Source organism: Drosophila virilis, chromosome 4, assembly GCF_030788295.1.
Source record: "Drosophila virilis strain 15010-1051.87 chromosome 4, Dvir_AGI_RSII-ME, whole genome shotgun sequence".
Classification (NCBI taxonomy): Eukaryota; Metazoa; Arthropoda; class Insecta; order Diptera; family Drosophilidae; genus Drosophila; species Drosophila virilis.
The window spans coordinates 5,501,392-5,515,999 of record NC_091546.1 but is presented as its reverse complement, the minus strand read 5'-3'; the positions used below and the strand labels follow the sequence as shown (position 1 = coordinate 5,515,999).

At 37.8% G+C, this 14,608-nt stretch overlaps 1 protein-coding gene and 1 long non-coding RNA gene across 11 annotated transcripts in view; one reads left to right on the top strand and one right to left on the bottom strand.

Annotated features, from left to right (window-relative positions):
- LOC116651529 (uncharacterized) overlaps window positions 1–14,608 on the bottom strand; it is a 117,754-nt gene that overhangs the window by 65,789 nt on the left and 37,357 nt on the right. The window lies entirely within an intron of this gene.
- bru2 (bruno 2) overlaps window positions 1–14,608 on the top strand; it is a 66,324-nt gene that overhangs the window by 28,484 nt on the left and 23,232 nt on the right. For 2 of the 6 annotated variants that reach the window (XM_070209479.1, XM_032438010.2), the window contains exon 2: window positions 3,027–3,627. The exons of the other annotated variants lie outside the window; for them this stretch is intronic. In XM_070209479.1, coding sequence (XP_070065580.1) covers window positions 3,210–3,627 — 418 coding nt within the window. In that variant the 5' untranslated portion in view covers window positions 3,027–3,209. The remainder of the gene's footprint in view (window positions 1–3,026; window positions 3,628–14,608) is intronic. 6 annotated transcript variants of the gene reach the window in all.

The following is a 14,608-nucleotide window of genomic DNA, read 5'->3' as shown; positions in this document are numbered from 1 at the left end:
TCTTTCTCTCTTTGTACTTTCCTTTGACTATGTTTCTCTCTCGCTCTATCTATCTTTCTCCCCCTATCTTCCTCTCCTATTCCCCCTCTCTCTTTCTCTTTCTCGCATCTCTTTCTCTTTCTTTTTTTTCACAACTCTCGAACCTCCTAAAATAAATGGCCAGCGCAATCTATTTTTTTAACATGCTTCAAATGCTTCAGTTTTTAATGAAAATGCGTCGCTTTACGCTCTAAAAATTTTCAGATACCCGCACATTAACCAAAGTTCAGAGTGTAAATGTGAAGCTTATGAAGTTTATGCGATAATTGTTGTAGTGGCTGGAGTGCAGAATAAAAGTAACAACAACAAGAACGAAATAATAAACACTAAAGCTGAAGCAAAAGTCAAGTTAAAGTACAAAAAAGCACAAAGTGTAAAGTCGCAAATACTTAAATATAGATGATATCCAGACTGAGGTGCTTCAAGTCGAAGTACTATGGCAATTAGGCTAATCAGTTCTAACCGAGGCTTATGCAACCCTGTGGTAATTTCTAAGCGCAGCAATTGGAAAAAATATAATAAAAAAATAAAAACACTTTTATAATATAGTCGCAGTCATGTGTTGACTGAGTTGACAAATTGGTTAGTTGGCTGCGTGCAGCGAGGCGTAACTAAAAAAAAATAATAATAATATTAAATGATTACAAAACAAGTCAAATGGCAGCAGTTGCAACATTACCACATGCCGCATGCCACATTATGCTATTATACACATGCATATATGATTGCAGCGGCAAATCAATTGCATTTATATGTTGCAATCACTTGTGAACAATGTGTGGCAATATGCACTTCACTTGCAACAAGGCTCCAGCCCCAAAAGTACAATATGCGTTCCAACAATATTTGCACTTTCTTCGTAGAGCTTCATGTACTCTACTATATAGGCACATGTATATATAAAGTCATATGAGTTTCGTTTATTTACGCATATTTATGTCTATATGTTGACCAAGTACAAACAACATGGTCCATCAGCAACAACAACAACAACAACAACTAGAAGAAGAGGCAGTCTGTCAATAGACTGGCAAACGTCAATTTAGCCGGGCCACAAGAAATTGAAAATAGACAGACCCGACAAGTTGTGGAAAGCATAGAAATGAATAGAAAATGAAAATAAATAGAAAATAGTTGACATGGAAATATACTTCATTATCCCAATGAACGCATCAATATATTTAAAGACACACAATAACAATCGATTGTCACATGAAAAATATCGAATTGTTCAGATTTATGGACATGTGTTTCGCGGTTTTTAAGTTTATTAACCCCAATTTTTATTTAGATAGCTGCCAAGTGTTAATCAACTGAAGAGAATTGTCAAAACACAGCTATAATTGTTGTAAGCATGTTTTAATGCTGAGAAAGAATCGATAAGTGCGATGTAAATATCGATAATACGATAACTCTGTCGAAAAGTGTGAGCCACATTTTGAAAACATTCTTACAAAGTTCTGTCAAAATGTTTCTAGAAACTCGAAATTGATTGTCTTAAGTAAGGCAGAGAAAGGAAGATTTCATTAACATTTTTGTTGCACATTTTCCCCTTATTGATAATATAAAACCGCACTTCTCTATGATCTCTTTTATAAATAACTTTAAAATTATTTGGAAGCTTTGTGAATTTCACAAAGTTAATAAAATACTTAATCATTAAGTTATTAATTGAGTATGTAAAACTTAGTTCAAACAAATGTTCACAAAGAACTGCTAAAAAGAATGTGTTCAACAATTTTCCCATCTCATAAAAGCAACAATTTAGCTATCATATCTCGGCTTTGTAAACAAATGTAGACAATGCCTAAACAAAGAACATCTTTGTATTGCATTGAATTTCAAAAATGATCCTCTATATTATAGAGAATAAATGTCATTACTCTGAGCTGTGCTCCATGAGCTATTAAAATGGCATAATACGATCGACTCAGCTTTCTCTTCTTGATATTTTAGTTAGAGAGAATTTCACATAGAAATAAACCAACAGAGACTTTACTTGCTGTAGTTGTTTTTGTTGTTTTTGTTGTTGTAAATAAATAAGCTGAAATTTTCACAATTCATTTAGTGTTATGTGTCGACAGTTGTTTAGTTTCGGTTTCGGATTCCGCAGCTAGACAGAAACGCCCCTACATAAACAGACACCCGCCCCCCTGCATCTTATACATAGGCCTGGTTTATATAAGCACAGACGTTCGTTTCTTTGGAGCTATTTTCAAGCTGATTAGAGACAGGTGTCATGTTATGTACCTTATTGCTATATATAGCTCTTTATAGTGAGAGTTAGAGAGAGGTGTTCAACTATGGGCGTGGCATTTGTGAAATTCGCTTTGGCCCGAAACAGTTGCCTGGAAAGTTAGGTTTGTTTAGCTGCTGCTACGTTTAATAGTTTTTATATTTAATTTTTATTGATATTTTTATTTGCTGCTTTGCTATTTTTGAAGTGCAATACGAAAAAAGTGCACATTAAAATTGTTGAGGCGAAAGCCCCCTTGAACAAGGCAGCAACATCATTTCATGAGCTGGCTCCTAACTGGCATTAAATGCAAAATCAAATAACTGTGCTATGTGATCCCCATAATAAGCTTAATAACAATAGCAAATATCGTTCGTGTGTGTGCGTAATATATATACATATATGCATGTGACATGCCTGGCACATTAACGCTCGATATGATGCGATGATATGCAGCAAATTGAAAGTAAATAAAAAATAATAACAATCGTAAAGAAAGAGCAAAAATACAAAAAATATACATTATTACAAAAGCAAACGGGGCAATATGGCAAATTAATTAGTTATACAAAAATGGCAGACCATGAAAAAAAAGTGTGCGACAACAACAACCACAAAGTTTATAATAAGAATGCAACACGCGCGGCGTATTAAAATTAAATTACAAAAATAAAAAAAAAAAGGAATAAACATATAAAAGTTCAAATTATGCACAAGTGAATAATTGTGGTATATTTTTTTATAATGGCAGCTCACACTAAATAAATAGAAACATGTTTACGTAAACTACATGCATATATGTATTTAAAAAAATAATAATAAAAATAAACATAATAATATAGCTTGCATTTTAATATAGCCCAAGAGGCTCATAAAAACAAGTTGCCCTTCTGTTTGTGTGTGTGTGTGTGGCGCCAAGTACGGGCGCATAAATATGAAAAATCCAAATACAAATATCATGGAATGCAGCAATGGCTTAAACAACAACAACAACAGCAAGAGTACCAACAACAACAATAACAGCAGCAACAACAACAACAACGGCAGCAGCCTCACAGCGTCCAATATCAACGGAAACGGAAATGGCAATGTTAGTGAGCTGCAGCTGCGCCCTCTATCGGCCAAAACAGCGCTAACAACATGTGCAACATCAGCAACAGTCCAGCCCAACAACAGCAGCAGCAACAACAAATTGTGCGGCTCCGGCATGTCGCCGCACTCGCCACCCCCGCAGCACCAACTTCAGCAGCAGCAGCCCACAAACATGGCCACAAATGGCCATCAGTCGTATCCGGCGATAACGGCAACGTATTGGCTGCCGCCACCAAATCCGGCGCCATATTTAGTTCCAGGTAATTAGTGTTACTTGCAGCCATAGCCAAAAGCCCCATCTCGGGCTAACACTAACTCCAGCTACAGTCGTCTATCCACCCTTCCACCCTTCGGTGTCCTTCCGCAACGCGTTGCCTGTTCCGAAATGTTGCAAATTATATTTTCGTGTTTATTGTAAAACTCGCGAGGATTACACTGCGAAAATTGTTGCTGTGCTTTGTATACAAATTATATATAAACATTGTCAGAATCTAGACAAACTTGCAATTTTTCAAGCTGATCATAAAATGGTTTTATCAAGAACTTTTTAGTTGAATCGAAATTAAATCTAAATTAAATTTAAGAAGCTTTTAACTTCCATGCAAAATATTTAAGGCTTTATTTAAGACAGCCTGAAAAAGTGGATGATCAATTAAAATATTAAGTTCAATTTGTACTTTGGAGCATTATTTAAGAACGAAATGTTTTTAAATTCTAAGCATATAGCATATAAATGATGTTTAAATTTAGTTGACTTTTTTCAAGTATTTAAATTCGTTTTTAAAGTGTTTTTTCCCATAATTCTTAATTTAATAATCTTAAACATGGGCAATTCTTATTTAAAAACGGGATGCGTTTACACTTTAAGCACTAAATAAACCCCAGTCGGAATGTACTAGAATTTGAGCAGCGATTTTTCTCAGAGTGTACAAAAAATGGTATGCGGGGCATAAAGGGCAGACAACGTGGCTCGTGTCGAGTTACATGTGTGTGTGTTGTCGTTGTATTTTATTTCCATTCGCTTTTTTCTCTCGTATTTTGCTTAGTCCCCGAGTCGCGCTGCCAAGTGGCAAAATGTTAAGCCAGTGTGTGAAGCTGGGGCTGGATTTTAATGCTACCTATAGCATATCGGTATGTGAGTGAGTGTGAGGGTGTAGAAGTATGGGTGTGTAGGGATATGTGTGTTGTGGGCGTTTGTTTCGGGCATCGGTTGCATGCAACACAGCGGCGCCTCGTTTTTGTGTGTAATTTCATTTGCAAACGCCACTTGCTGGCTGCTAATTAAATTTTAGCTTTGTCAGGGGATTTGCACTTGGGGCATGTGGAGAGCATTTTGTTTGTCCTTTTTGTTGTGTCAGTTGTTGTTATTTTGTTACTGCTAACTGTTGCTTGTGACCCGCCACAATAGACAATGTGTGGCATATCGGCGGCGGCAATGGGCTGAATACCAATATCAATATATCATATCACCTTCAAGTCAACGACTCCGAAGTTTAATTTGTGCTTGATATTAAAAAACTTAAATAATCTCAATTATTTCAATTTAGTTAAAAATGCACTGCAAGTCAGCTCTGCTTAGAGCCAGCTACTTTTGTGATAGCTGGTTCGATTCAAAGCTCGATTAAAATCATTACGAGACTCGAACTTGATAGGTTAGCCGAGTGACTGTTAATTCAATTCATTGTCCGAAGTTTGCTCGTAATTTCAACAACATTTTTGCAAACATATTGCAAATCTTTTTTATTATAATTTTCCTTTTTAGAAAAATAATTTAATAGATTTTAATTTAGCTATTTAGTTTTAAATGAACGATTTAAGAGATTATTCACTGGCAAATCTATTCTATTTTTTATTTATAACATTTTTTATTATATGATTAACTGCATTGAACTTATTGTTATTTATTTCCTCATTTATCGAGCAATGACAATCGGCAATCGAGCTAAGTAATCATTATCTGATTTATATGCAAGCCTAACAGTAACAATTAAATTTTCGCCCCATCAAGTAAAGGGTATCTAGATGCTAAAATTGTTTATTGTAGAACCATTTTCTAACCAACTACAGCAAATGAGTGCCGTGCATGCAAATCAATAAGTTAACGATCTAATCCATTTCCGCTGTTGCGACTTGCATACAGATTGCTCCAAATATGGCTAATACAACCCCCCCCCCCCTCGCACTGTCTCTCTTTTTAGTTAAGTTTTCTCAATATGTTTGACTGCAAGCACATGCAAAATATCTAACCCCAAGCACACACACACACACACTCGCACACACACAGCTCATTTGGGAATAGCTGTTGGGGGAATTTCGGATATTGCTGGCTTGGCTCTGCTTGGCTCTGCTTGGCTCTGTAATTCTTTGCTGCAGTGGGCGTGGCAGAGGCGTTATTGGGGGGGTCAGCAAAATGCTGGCATGCTTTGACGTTTCTATCGATGTGGACGCGACTGTTGTCGACGTCGTCGACGCTGTCTAACTAAGCGCATGACTTGCATATTTATGCGATATATGCGAAATGAATTGTTTGTTGTGGTTGTCGTTGTGTTTGCTGTTGTTATGCTTGTTGCTGTGGTTGTTGCTGTTGCTGCTTAAAGAAGCGGCAGCACTGACAGGCAGCAAATAATGATAATAAATAAGCAACGCCACGTCAAAAGGCTAAACAAAAATGGTTATAAATAAATAAAGAACCATTCGAATGAATGAGCGAATAGATGAGTGAGTGAATGAGTGAGTGAATGAGTGCATGCCCAACAGCCCTGTGCAAGGCGACAAACTCAAAGTCCGGCGAGCACAACAAGTGCATGCGATGATATTTTTAAAGCAATTCGATGCAGCAGACATGTTCCCCAACAACAAGAGCAGCAGCAGCAGGAAAACTAATCATTTTATGAGCAGATCAAATGACAGGCAGAGGGAGGGGCTCACTATAGGGGGGGGGGGGGGAGAGCAGACTATGCTAGGTCGCGGGGCACAACAGTCAAAGTCAAAATGGCTGTCAGTCAAAGTGAAACGTAGCAGCCCGTGCAAATAGCTCACAGAATGCTGGTGTGCGTGTGTGTTACATAAGTTTGTCTGTTTTAGAATTTTGTGGCAAATGCATCAGGTGCGAGCGAGAGCAGCTGCAAGTGCCATTAACGCCATTTCGCTCGCACGCAACGTGCGCAAATGTGTTAACATAAATGTAACACGTTTCGCTGTGGCAACAACCAACACGAGCAACAACAACAACAACAAACCACAACGAGCAACCAACAACAACAGCAACAATCGAAAACCCTGCACGTTGCCATGTCACGTAGCTGCTTTTGCATGTCAGCTGCAGTCGAGGGGTAGCCCGTCACAGCCAGGAGAAGATTTTCGCCAACGAACGTAACTGTCACATTGGCAAGTGTCAAGAAAATTGTTCCAGCTGCCTTTTTTTTTTTGCCAAGGCAAACCCGAAACCAACTTAAAATATACCAAAAATTCTATTTGTAACCAACTGACATGATCTCTGGTCTAAATCTACGGATAATAATGATGATGATGATGATGGCGATTTGGTTGCTAGTTTCAGGTTTTTTAGCAACCATTTGCTAATTACAAAAATAACACGCCTGTGAGCATTGTGCAAACGTTTAATATGAACTTGAATTTTGATTTGACTCAGTCAAAACACAGAAGTGTTAAAATGAAGAGCAGAAACTGCAAGAGTTTAAAGAGAATGAAAGAGAGAGGTTGAGAAAAATATTGGTAGGTCTAAGAAAACTAGATAAGAATTAAAGTACCTCACCTGGCTAAAGATAAGAATTAAGAAAGGGCCTCAACCTAAAAGTTGCAGACGATCTTAAATTATCCATTAGCTCAAGATATTTTTACTTAACTACTTCTGGAAGATAATAAGATATATTTCTATTGATGTACATTTTTAGAAACGAATATGTTTTAATTTCAAGGAATCAACATGTTTTTCAACTCTCTTAAAAATGATTTGTGTTTGTTTGAAGCTTTCGCTTAAAGATTGTAAAATACTCAAAACTGTAATAGCCAAATACTGAATGTGAAAGAAAAATATAGAAGCTTTGAAAGCTCCCACTGTAAGAGAGTAAAATCCTTAAACAAAATTGTAATAGCCAAATATTGAGTGTGAGTGCGAAATATTAAAGCATTTAGGTGCTTTAAAAGCTTTCGCTTAAAATGAATAAGAGGCCTTTAAAACGTTTATGTGCTTGCAAAGCTGACTATTTTAAAAATTAAGAATATACTAAAAATGAATACTCTAGTGTTAGGCCACTGGCGAAACTTTCATGGGCTTTGAAAGCTGCATTGCAACACTAACACATATGACTGCATATTTTAGAGGGAATACAAAATCGATTGAAATTTTGTTTATTAATTAACAAAAATGTTTTTTTTTTTTTTTTTTTAAAGTGATATACTTAGTGATGAGCGCAGAAAATGCAATTTTCCAATATATTTTACGGTATTTTGACAATTTCAATTGTTTTCATTGAATGTGACTTTCTCAGCTCGCATGGGTCAGTCAATTTGTTTGCAGCTAATTTCCTGAACTATTGAAAATTTTAACATGCGCCCACTCCTAGCACACACACACACGCACACACACACACATATACACACTTGTAAAACCGAAACGTCAAATGGCAGACAAGTGACCAGAGAACACAAATACGAGAATTCTGTGGGACCCTTCAATGAAAACAACAAATATTCGATTGTTGCTGTTGCTGCTGCTGTTGCTGTACATTTTGCATAGACAATGGTGCGATAGACAGACGACAACGACAACGACAACAACAACAACAATGACAACTTTGAATGCGTTACAGTTCAATACAGACCGTCAGAGTGGATAAAACCAACGGCCGGGTGTGGGAATGGAGGTGTACCAGGGGGTAGGGGCTAGCGGCTAGGCCAATAGGCGGCGCATTGGCCGCTCGATCGAATGTGCGTCCCATAAGAACGAAATTAAATTCTGTCGCGACAATACAACATGCGGAATACGTAATCAATTGCCGACATCGATATAAATACAAATATACATTGAAGCAGATACACTATATATATAAACAAAAACAAACTTATATGCGTATATATATATATATATATATATATACATACATACGTATTGCTGTAACTTGATGCCGCATCTGTATCTGTCTGTCTGGTTCAACAGAAGGCCCGTGCATATATTTACATTGCCTAGAGTACATAGAGTCGAAAGCAAACGTGAAGCCGAAATAGCAAACGAAAGTTCTTACAAAATACTTTTTGAACCTTGACAGGGGACAAACGAAAGCAGCTCATGCACATTTATTGCCTATTTATCTGAGCAATCGTATGCGACTGTTTATGTGAATTAGAGATGAGAGACAATGTTGATGTTTTTATAGCTGCAACAAACACGCACGACTTAACATGAGGAATTCGCGCCGAAATTAAAAAATATACGCGTGTTTATGTTAAGTAGAGCCAAATACGACATAACACAACCTTCAGCTGACTTCAAATAACTTTAAGCGACTTTAAACTAAATTCAGACAATTTAAAAACAAAACAAGACCTCAAATACCCAAATACTAAATAAATAAAAGCTCTCAACAAGACTGAGCACAACTATATTTTAAGCTTAACAGGACCTCACACGACTAGAGCATAGTAGAACAGCTGCTCAGTTCGTCTTAAGACGGCTCAACACGAACGAAGGTGGCAAGTAAATTGTTTGAAGGCGCCTTAGCACGACTGAATACGAATGAACACGACTTAGCATGACAGACCAGTTCTTACACGATATATCACGATACAAAACGATGCTGATATGACTAGGCAGAGCTTTAGCCCGACTAAACACGACTTAATCTGAATGTTACACGAACCATCATGACCGAACACGACGCTGCTACGACTATAATAGAACTTAAGACTTAAACAGAAGGCAACACGAGAAAACACGACGCTGGCATGACTATTGCGGGGCTTAGCACGACTCAACACGATTCAATCAAAAAATAAATAAACTAAGCATGACGCCGACGTGATTATAATAGCACGATTTGACACGACTTAATCAGAATGTAACACGACTGCACGCGATCTCAACACAACTTGATCCGTATCTTGATGCCAAAATCAACTTAAGTTTAAATAGTTAAAATTAATTTTTTTAGAACTTTATACACTTAGCAAAAACAAGTGTTTAAGAGTGTTTAAGTGTTCTAAATAAAAAAATCTGACACGCACTCATCTTTAACATTCAAATCTATATATCGAGTGAATGTGTGCGTGTATGTGTGTGTGTGTGTGTACAGCTGTCTCCAGCACATTGTTCAACACTGTTGCACACAAGAGGAAGGGTGGGAAATTGGGGTCGCACTCAACTTGAAAGCATTTTGAATTTTGCATATGCAATAGCCAATAGTCAAAGTCTGCCCTGCATTCCGCCTTTTGTACCGAGAGCAATGCTTAAGGGGCGCATATTTAGCATAGACAAGTTTTCAATTGAGTGTAGGTAAGTGCCAGTGTGTGTGTGTGTGTGTGTGTGTATTGCTAAGTTATGCAATAAAGAGAAAGAGAAAAAGAGAGAGAGGGAGAAAAGAAAGAAATGATTGCTAATTGAGCGAAGCTCTTAATAAATGTACGTTTACTCAAGGGCAGATTGTTAGAGCTATCGGATAATAAGAAAAACTAAAACTTGAACTTAGGCAAACAAGTGTTAAATTAATATATCGGGACAACAATTACAGGTAATCAAAATGATAGCCCGTTGATTATACGCCGCAAACACAATTTACGTTAATAAAAGCTAATGACAGGCGCGTTGCCAACCGCTGCGACAAATGTGCAAAATCATTTAAATCAGTTGGCAACACCCCACCTCCATTACAGCTATGTGCGTGGCATGCCAAAAAGTGAAGAGGCGCAGAAGGCGTGGCAAGTCTCTGTGCTCTTTGACCGGACGGCGTCGTCAACAGCCAGCAGCAGTTGGAGCTGCAGCTGGTTGGGGGCCCAGAGCTAGCTGAGAGTCGCAGTCCGAGCCAAAGCCAGCACGTTTCGATTACGTTGGCAACACTTCCGGGCCGCGAGCGCCACAATTTCCGCAGAGCTCGCGCGTTGTATTCGTTGGGCAATCGCCAAACTGCCAGCAGGGAGCAGTCGGCGACGTCAACGCCTTCGGGCATCTATGGGGCAGGATCTGTTTTGGTGGCGGCCATTTCAGCAGCTGCTCGAAGGGTTCATTTATGCACATATAGTGTATGAGCTTATGTATAAATATATGTATTTTTTATATACCCTGTAGACATTTAACATGAATGGGCATATTGTAGAAGTGCAAGTTTATGTAAGAGGAGGGAAGCATTGTCAACCACATAGACAACAGACGAGACGGAATGCTAGTGTATCAGACACAGATCAAGTTTACTATCAAATTAGAAGAAATTCCACGACGTTTCTTGGGCTTTCCCTTGGGTATTTACCAAGCCTAACATCGATAAGGCTTTGGATGCGATGCGATGTTTAATATCATCGTTTTGTCTTAATCGATAACTATCGATTTTCAGCGATTAGAAAGTAATTTATATTGAACTACTTGTACGGTCTCTGTTGATATATTGGAAGTGATCACGTACGTTGCAGCTGCTGCAACCGTTTATAGGGTATCTACTGATCGTGCATTTGCGACTAGTTGTGTCTTAATATCGTGTTGACCGAAACGCTTTGCCCCGTGCTGCTGTGCTGCTGGCTCATTCAATTACCGCTGCCCGCCAGCAGTTCCTATTCTAATGTGCCACCGACTCCCCACTCCGTTCCCCTCTGGCCGTAGCAAGAACTCCCTTTTGATTTTCTCAAGTGCTTGGCTGGCACATTGCCCTGAGTTCGAAAGATGAGTGGATGCAATGCATATGCGACTGTTGCCAGACAACGGGACAGCCTATTGACTGGCCGCTCAGCAAGTCTTTTATTATAATTTAGCTTTTATATATTTTTTATACGTTTTCGTTTTGTTTTTGCCCCCAACCGAAGCACTTTGAACATGTTGATACGAGACGAAAGTGCGCTTTTTGTGTAGCTCAAGTGTCGAGCACTACAAAAAATTGAAACATTCAATTTGAAAAACAGCTTGTGCGTAGATCTGGCACTGAATTCAATATTGTGGTTAAATGTTTGCCTTACGTTGAGGCTGCATTCCTTGACTGGTCGATTAATGCCTGGGCATCATAATTAGTAAATTAAACCAAATACCAGTTAAGATCTAAAGATCCCATTGAATTGAGCATTGCGCACAAATTATTTTGCTCACTTGGCTGCAACTCAAGTCTGGCATTTCATTATCGAAATGCATTTTGACAGACAGCCAAATCTTAAAATTGATGCCATGGCTCAAAGTGGCAATGCAATAGGGAGGGGCGAGGGATTAAGTGTTGCACATTTTACACTGGGAGAAAACACTTTGGTAGAACATAATTAAACAAATCTTAATGTTAGACCTAACTAAAGGTTAAAAATTGTTCTACACATACTTTTTAAGCTCAAACTGATTTTGAATAGTATGAATAGTATATGTTATTATCAAGTCTGTTCAAATTAAATAAATAAATTGAAGTTCAAATGAAATAATATATTTAAAAGTATAATAAATATAATGGCTATATATTCCAAGTCAAGGATGTTGGGTATAAACTTAAAGTTGTTTTTTTGGCAGGGCTGGATTTTAAAACAAAGTTTTTGTCAGGTTTTTTTTTAAATATATTATGGACTTATATACGAAAGCTAAATAAAAACATATTAATATTATTTTCGATTCATTTTTAAGATTTCTCAATTAATTTTTAGTTTCTTACAAGTTTAATGATAGTTTGCGAATGCAAGCATGATTCGAACTCAATTGACGTGAGTTCTAGAACGCAAATTATGAGAAACCATTAGCATTAGATTGTTTATACTTCTAGTAGTTGCTATAGTACAGTACATAAAGATGTATCTCATAGATAGATTTAGCAAAGCTCGTGAAGTTTGCACTGTACTCATTAGATTCATCTCTCAAGTAGCTGCTTTTTTTATTGCTTATCTGATTGTTTGGCTTTTGCATTGCTGCTGACGTTGTTGCCGGTCGTGTCTTTACCTGAAACTGGTTCTGGTGACGCACGTGCTGCCTCTTAATGCTGATGTGAGACAATGAGCGCTGCTCTCTGCGTATTCATAAGATACATATTCGCTTCATACTTGACGTCGTAAAGTATCTTGTGTCAGTCGCATTCGACGCCACAGAGCGCTGCACATTTAATCTTGAGGTGTTCTGCATATTTGCGGCTTTGGCGGCAACGTCACGTCAAAAACACTTGGCTTGTCAGTCAGCCAGTCTGTCAGTCAGTCAGTCAGTCAGTTAGTTATTTAGTCGTGTGTTTGGCAGCGAGGGAGATCCAGCCAAATGCGACCAAATTCTCGCTACGTTGTCGCTGACAGTCGTAAATTCTTTGAGATACTTTTTTTTTCTTCTTCGCTTAGTTGTAACTTTTGCGCTGCTTTTTGATTTGCCTCAAAATTATTCGCCATGCGCTTTGCATAATAATCAACAGGGATTCTCGCACAGCCACTGAGCTAAGCTGAGATAGCATTAGAGAAAGAGGAAGAGTGAGTGAGAGTGGGAGAGAGAGAGAGAGAGAGAGAGAGAGAGAGAGAGAGAGAGACAGTTGTGGCATGCTAGGTGATTACTTTGTTGCCCTGAGAATTGCAGCGCGGGGGTGCAAAAAGAATGTAATATGCGACTTGCCTTTGATTTAAAGTTAAAAAACTCGCAATTGCCGTCATAATAACATTCAGTCTGAATTGATTGAAGGCTTGAGCTAATGTCAAACTAAGACGAATGCAATTCGCTGACAAATTCACAGACACTAAGATATCGGGCTATATCTAATAAAACTATGTCGCTCGCAACTCGACGTAATTTTTTTCGTGGTTATTGAAGTTTAAAAATAATAATAATAAAAATAAAATTTTTTAAAAATTTCACATATGTTGCTCTTAAATTTTATTTAATATAGTTGCAGATCCTTACGACATTTATTAAAAATTGATAAAATAATATCAAGATTCTGCTAATACAAAATGTATTTATATAGACATTGGCTAAGCTGATCTGAAAATAATTACTTTAAATCGGCAAATTTCCAAGAAACTCAGCAGCAAGACATAAGACACAAGCCCTGTTTATTTCTAATTAGGATTTTAGCATAAAACATTGCTACTCTAGAGTGTAGGATGCAATTTGCATGATCCGCGGATTTAGCGTTTAACGTTTTCAATTATAACGTAAACACATGGCACAGAAGACGCCCAAAACTGCACAGACACTCATATTGTTTGTTGTTTATTGTTGTTGTTTTATTGTTGTTGCTGTTGTGGTTGTTGTTGTTGTTGCTGCTGCTGTTGTTGCGGCTGCTGCTGTTTGTTGTTCAGATTAAGCGAACGCGGCAGACTTAATAAATGAAATTGCAAAGCACATGTGAAGCCGCCATTTTTCAAATGCTGCAGCGTGTGCGTGTGTTTGTGTGTGTATGTGTGTGTGTGTGGAACAGGAGCAACTTTTCACATATTTGTATCTGTTTGTGTTGTTAAGTAGTTGGTGCTGCCGTTGCCGCTGCTACCGCCCCAGCTGCATAAATATTTATTGCATATTTTGCAAATGAGTTGCCAAAAGTGTTGAACAACGAACCAAAGCAACAGCCGCAACAGCAGCAGCAGCAGCAGTTACGTAATTTGCGTTTGTTTTTACATTCATTTGAAATACTTAACGGCATAATTGCAGCCAGTTTACATTTAAACGCTGCACTCAAATCCATTTAAATGCAGTCGCATGCACTTAACAGAAATGGACTTAGGTGCAAAGCGTTGGACATATTTAAAGCGAGCCATTCATGATTGTAATCAATACACAGGACAGAGGCTTATATTTCAAAAGAATAAACATATCGGGTGCTTCATTTAGAATATATCTCCATATAAAAAAAACTGTTTGTCCTGACTGACTGAGTTTTACGGGGTTTGGCTCTTTATTCATGGTTTGCCTTCATTATCAATCCTGCATAAAAATATGGCAACATAATTTTTTGCCGGAATTCATATCAAAATGGTACCCTCAAATATCCTATATAGACGTAGTCAAATCTTCTCATCCCCATAACTTGGTCAAACCTCATCCGATTTTCAAAAGGTTTGCCTTTTTGTTCATGGTTTGGCCTC